Genomic DNA, 6,070 nt, shown 5'->3' on the forward strand with positions numbered 1-6,070 from the left:
AGGCAGTACAGTTAGTTGTGTAGTCATCAGTCAAACCTCAAGCCTGTAGAAAATGTCTACAATTGATATTGCCAATCTTCAGTTACTGGAATGAAGTGCTTTGCATAGCTTATATTTCACAGTGAAGAAGAAAATAAAGAGATGAAGCTTGATATATGATTATCAAATAAAAATGCATTGTTTATTACACAGACTAACAAACTTAAATTATATAAGATAAAACATATTTAATGTATAAAACAAGATAAAAAAAAAAAAAACTTAAGGAGTAGTTCACCAAAAAATTTCTTTTTCTATTCATTAATCACCCCATAGAGACTTCAATATTTTTTGTTTTTGTTGCATTCCCAAGACGAAAATATGATAATAGTAAATTTACCCCCATCCGGAATCAAGGGGGTACATTTATTGTAACAATTTGTTTTTGTCTTAGGAATGCAACAAAAAACAAAACATATTATTGAACTCAAGTCTCCATGAGTTGAGTAATGAATAGAAAAAGTCATTTTGGGGGTGAACTACTCCTTTAATGTAAGAAATAAAAGATTAAACCATCATCAATGTAGAATATAACACTATTATTTACAGAACCGTTAGTTGCCTTAAAAACAAATATGTAATAATAATTATTGTGCAAAAATACCATAACTATTACAAACAAAGGATCGTGACAGCATACTTTCTGTACAAAATAACATGACTATACATTTTATCTAAACAAAAGATGAATCAAAGGAAAGACTAGGACCCATCTCGTAGTGGTGTCCGATAAGAACTAAGAAACAAAATATCTAACCCGTGTACTGAAGTAAAATACTGAAGTCAATGGTCAAGTCTCCACAAAAATATTACAAAATAAGAATAAAAGAAAGAAAAATAGTCCGTTCCTAGAAATGTAGAGTCAAAAGTACATGTATTGCAGTGAACGTAAAGTGCTTGCAAAAAAACAATCAAAAAATGTACTTGAGTTCACTACTCAAGTAAATGTCCAAGTGTCCATCAATGCCAGTGTGGCTCAAAGGTCCTGAAGTTCAGGGTCTGGAGATTCTGGAGTGCGCTGGTTGAATCTGGGCTCTCAGCAACCTTAACCGCTGGCAGGGTCCAGGTCTCTTGGTGGCCATGGCAGAAGATGGTCCCTTCCTGCTCTTAGCCATCCTGCTGGGGTCATCGATGACGATGCACGTCCTGCTGTTGGTGAAGTAATCTTCATCGATCTGTGAAAATGTAGATGGAGGTTAGTGGTGGTGGTAAATGTACACAAACCAAATCACTGATCAATCAGTTCAATTCAACAGGCCACACGGTTTTAACAATTACAGACAAACTCATGGAGGTTTTATTCCATGTCTCAGCAGCTTAACCACATTCATAAACACAACAAATGGTGTTTGGGGCAAGCACTCTGCAAAAATTGAAATTCTACATGCTCAAAACATGTCATGTTGGGAACTTGTAGATTGGCTATTTGTGGCAGAGATTTAATGCAGAGGGGAAAAAAAGGAGAGGGGAAAGTACAGCCTCCAGAACTCCAGTCAACAATGTAAATAGGGTTTAAACGTTAAAGGTTTGTATAATGTGAGCTTGACCTAGTTTATCCCAACTCTTGTACTTCTATGAGATCAAGCACCAACTCCAATCAATAGTAAGAAAATCAACCTTAATTTTCTTCAAAGATGGATGACTGGTATAACTAGACTAAACCATTTAACTGATGTATTTATCAATGAATTAATGTCACTTCATTTCTCTATCGTAGAGATCTGTATCCGTAGGGAACGTGGACTTACCAGCAGGTGGTGTTTGGGTGGCGGTGGCCTCTCTCCGTTGCAGGCAACACCTTGGCGGCATTCTCCCTGGCAGGAGTGTCCTTTGCAGGCTCTCAGCGTTGGCCTACGATTGGCGCCGGTGGTCTGACGGACGTACCTCTGCTGGAGGAAGCCTCGCATACCCCTGCAAAAAGAGTGAGATGACAATAAGCAGAGGGTTAGGGTTATGAACTCCAGTCAATAAACAACAAGGTATAATAGTCACAAATACAGCACAGAGAGGACAATGTAGTGCCTCTGGTTAGCAATTAACCTAGCATCTGTCTATACAACATGCTAAATACCATCTAAACATGATTCTTAAACATTTGAGGTCAAGAGTAACAAAACCATGAGAACAAGTAACCGAAATGTATGTACTTACTTCAACCAGCCAGTCATGGGGGCTCGCTGCTTCTTGGCCACAGCAACTCTCTTCCTGGTGGTGACCTGTGGGGGAGGAGAAAGAGGAGAATCAGTTTCTGTGTCTGAACTGTCGGTTAAACATGGAAACCAACTCACCTGTGGCTGTGGCTCGGCTGCTGCTTCTCCTGGTGAGGCATCGTTCACTGGCACCTTCCTCCTCGGTGTCCCCCTGGGATTCCGGGGGTCATCGACCAAGGTACACGTCCAGGTGTCCTGTGTGAGGAAATGGAGACATTTAGAACTTGAGCTCATTTCCTTCAATAAATGAAACTGCAGGAAAAGTGCATTGAATTTTGTTTTTGTGTAATATTTCTTCCTACAGACGGATGCTTTCTTCAAAAATAGGCAGTCAACAAGCTCACAATAGCATTGCGAACTTGTACATGAGCTATTTTGTGATTGAAAATATAGACTAAGGTATTTGTTTTAACAATAATCAAAATCTACAAAGTAGTTGCAAACATTTTCAAATAATTGTAGACAAAGTACAAAAGATGTAACATACTCATTCAAGTGAAGTAAAAAAAACAAATCCTCTAAATTGTGCTCAAGTACAAGTACTTGAATAAATGCATTTAGTTACTTTCCACTACAGGTAGAAAGGATGTACTTACTTGACGGCGCTGTGTCCAAACCCTCTTCAGGACCACCCTGGTGTTGGACGGGTTGCTGGGGTCCTGGATCAGCGTAGACGTCCAGGTGAAGCTGGAAGCTGCAGCATCCTATGGGAGAAAATGGAGACGTTAGTAAATCAAGTTAAAGTACATTAATGTCCAAAAGTGATACTTTTCAGGATTCTAATGTATCAAACACGCCGCTTCTCAACGCCGCTTCTTTGAGCTTGTAGATCTGCTATTTTTGATACTTCTGTTCTGTGTGAAGCTGTAGTATGTTCAAGTAGGATATTTATTTTAATTTATGAAAAAACAAAAAGGAACGAGGATTCTGACTGACAGCATTTTAACAATTGATTAGATGACATGTATGAATGAAACTTAGCCAGGAGCCATATGCTCCTTCACGTGGAAAGGGTATGATGTCCGGGTGTCTCCCTTGGGTGCTGCTCTGGGCATGTCCCACTGGAAGGAGACCCTGGAGAAGACAGAGGAGATTATATCTCCACGCTGGACTTGGGAATCCCCAGGATGAAGTGGCTAATGGTGTCAAGCCTAATGGTGCCAAGGAAAAGCAAGTCTGGAACTCTCTGGAACTGTTGCACCCTCAACCCGACTCCAGATAAGCAGTGTGAAGATGGATAGAACATTATACAGTTGGTTATTTGCACAGTAAACTCCTCAGTGTAACTTTGAGAGGGAGTAACTGTAAACATTTACAGGTTCATTAGTTAGAACTGTAGGGGTCCTTGAAGGGGTCCCCAGGAACAATATAATAGGCCTCTCAAAATCAGTTCAACCACTTTAACCTTAATAATAAATAAATAACTGACGTACAAACTCACAGTGTGTCATGATGCTTGGCATTATGAGCATGAAGATCTGCTATTTTCAAAAGAGCTTGAAAGAAATTTTGAATTTTAACAACACAAATCTTTTAAAAACAACATTATTTTCGGATGGGGAGGTCCATAGCCAAATATAATAATCTGGGAAACGTTGACATGAAAAAAGTAACATCCTTTTTCGGTGGTAAATGGCCGTTTGTAACTCTGAGAGTCAGTCAGTTAGCCCAGTTGAACCTCTCAAAGAGTCAGCTAATGTAACCGTTTACATTGGGTACATAATATTTGAACCAGTCACTTTGGCTAACTTTGTACAACATTTCCAGAGTTACATTAACATTGATTGGAACGAACAACTCGCTTGAAAGATGCAATGACTCATTACAATTTACAATGTAGGCATTTAGTAGACGCTCATTATGTATATCCACAGGCACAACTACTTCAAATTGCAAACCAAACCGACATTAATCCAAACGACATCGAGCGAAAACTACCTCATGCTAACTAACGTTTCGAATTAGCCGTACCCAGATAGAGCCAAAACAAACCGTCGGTCTAACGTTCTGTAAATAACATTATTACACGATTACAGTAGCCTATGCTAACATAACGTCTATGCTACTGCTAGCATACCTATGCTAACTAAGTTTCAAATTAGTATTACCTAAATAAACCGTCTGTCTAAACAACAACGCGAGCTAAATAACATAATTACACGTTTACAGTACATAATATTAATAAACGTTAACATACCATCTTCGCCATGGTCTCAGGTGATAAGAAGAACTCGAAGTAGAAGTAGTAGAAGTAGTAGTAGTAGTAGTAGTAGTAGTAGTAGTCTCGTCAACGGTCAACTCTGCTAGTGTCAGAATAAACGTCCAGCTGGCAGGAGTGAAAGTGAGTGACTGACAGAAATCAGACATGACAGTTTGATTATCATCATCTGGAGAAGCACCTGTTGTCTGATTAGTTCATTTGACAGACGAGACTCGCTGTGATTGGTCAGTCACGTCGGGAACCGCCCCGTCGCGTGCCGAGAGAAAGGACGGGGGCGGAGTCAGCAGATGTACAAGCTCACATCGCGTCGCACCTGCTACGCCTTGAGAGTGTAGATCTGCTGTTTTGTTCTCGGCGCAGTTGTCGCGATGTTTGTTTGTTTTAAAAAAAATGCACCGTGTTGTTTCCCTTAATGCATAGCGCGGTACTTTTCAGCTGGTAAACAACAACAGCTAGCAGCTAGCTGCAGCACTGAACTGAACTGAACTCAACAAACCCATGACTCAACTGTTTAGCCTTATTATTAAGTAGTAGAATGCACCTGGATTAGCTACATGCTAGCACGTAGCCGTTGCTTCAAAACGCCACTGAGCACTTGCATTGGAATGATAGTGGGGGCGGGGCTCGTCCGCTCTCTATTTTATATATACTCTATGGTCTGTGCCATAGAGGTCTGTGCCCCTAAGCTAGATGCAGAATAGATATTCATAGAAAGACCCAAATCTAGAGTGAACATTTTTAACTCAAATCTTTGCTCCTGGGGTTCCCTGGAGCAAACTATTTTGAGATGGGGTTCTGCGGCCACATACATATAATTGTTGGGGGTCCTTGACATGACAAAGTTTGAGAACCACTGATATAGGCCGATTCTAATTGTCTTAATCTGGAGAAGGAAAAAAAAAAGGATGTGTTGCTATATTAGTGGGAAACTTTGCCATGTCAAGGTCTCAAGGACCGGCCAACATGATATACCGCGGACCCCCATCTCACTACATTTTGTTCCAGTGACCCCCAGAAAGATTTGAGTTAAAAATGTTCATTTTGTTCCAGGGACCCCTAACCTCGTGTGACGTGTCACCACACCAGGCTTTCTGGGGAGGGACCAGGGACCCCCAGGAGCAATACCGAGGGCTTCCAACGAAAAAAAGACCGTAAAACAAAAGTCTTATTTGGGATGTTCCTTTTAGGCAGGGTGTTCAACTGTAGCCTACTTGTCTTGTCTTGTCTTGTCTTGTACTGTACTACATTTCAATTGTATTGACTATACTTGTACTGTTCTCCAATTTTGTCTAATAAAATAATCAATCAATCAATCAATCAAAAAAAAACCTCTAGATTTGGGTGAATTGGGTATTGGAATATCTATTCTGCATCTAGCTTAGGGGCACAGACCCGTTGGAAAACGCTAGGTGGCGCCTCCTCGCGACGGAAACAGCTCTGGGGGCAGGCAAGCAAGCCGTCGCACGAGCGCGGTGCATTGTGGGATTGTAGTTCCATGTCCACAGAGCACTGTATGTGGACGATGAGCTGAGCTCCGGGTCCTCCTAGCTCTAGCTCTAGCTCCGCTCTGAGTCTATCTACCGCCGCTCCGCTGCTGCTG

General features: G+C 41.0%; 1 protein-coding gene across 2 annotated transcripts; it reads right to left on the reverse strand.

Moving 5' to 3' along the window:
* Positions 1 to 277: 277 nt before the first annotated feature.
* On the reverse strand, positions 278 to 4,553 carry LOC308304046 (uncharacterized protein). 2 transcript variants are annotated; one of them, XM_080748606.1, is made up of 5 exons: positions 4,447 to 4,553; positions 2,846 to 3,323; positions 2,191 to 2,444; positions 1,788 to 1,950; positions 278 to 1,214 (listed from the first exon to the last, which is right to left on the reverse strand). In XM_080748606.1, exons 3-5 carry the CDS (start codon positions 2,205 to 2,207, stop codon positions 1,032 to 1,034), a joined length of 363 nt encoding a protein of 120 aa, XP_080604732.1. In that variant the 5' UTR covers positions 2,208 to 2,444; positions 2,846 to 3,323; positions 4,447 to 4,553; the 3' UTR covers positions 278 to 1,031. The 2 variants fall into 2 exon arrangements, with proteins under 2 accessions (XP_080604732.1, XP_080604733.1); XM_080748607.1 differs by lacking the exon at positions 4,447 to 4,553 and having other exon boundaries at positions 2,846 to 4,144.
* Between the last annotated feature and the right edge of the window lie 1,517 nt (positions 4,554 to 6,070).

Source organism: Nannobrachium achirus (genome assembly GCF_963921795.1).
Source record: "Nannobrachium achirus genome assembly, chromosome: 19".
Classification (NCBI taxonomy): domain Eukaryota; kingdom Metazoa; phylum Chordata; class Actinopteri; order Myctophiformes; family Myctophidae; genus Nannobrachium; species Nannobrachium achirus.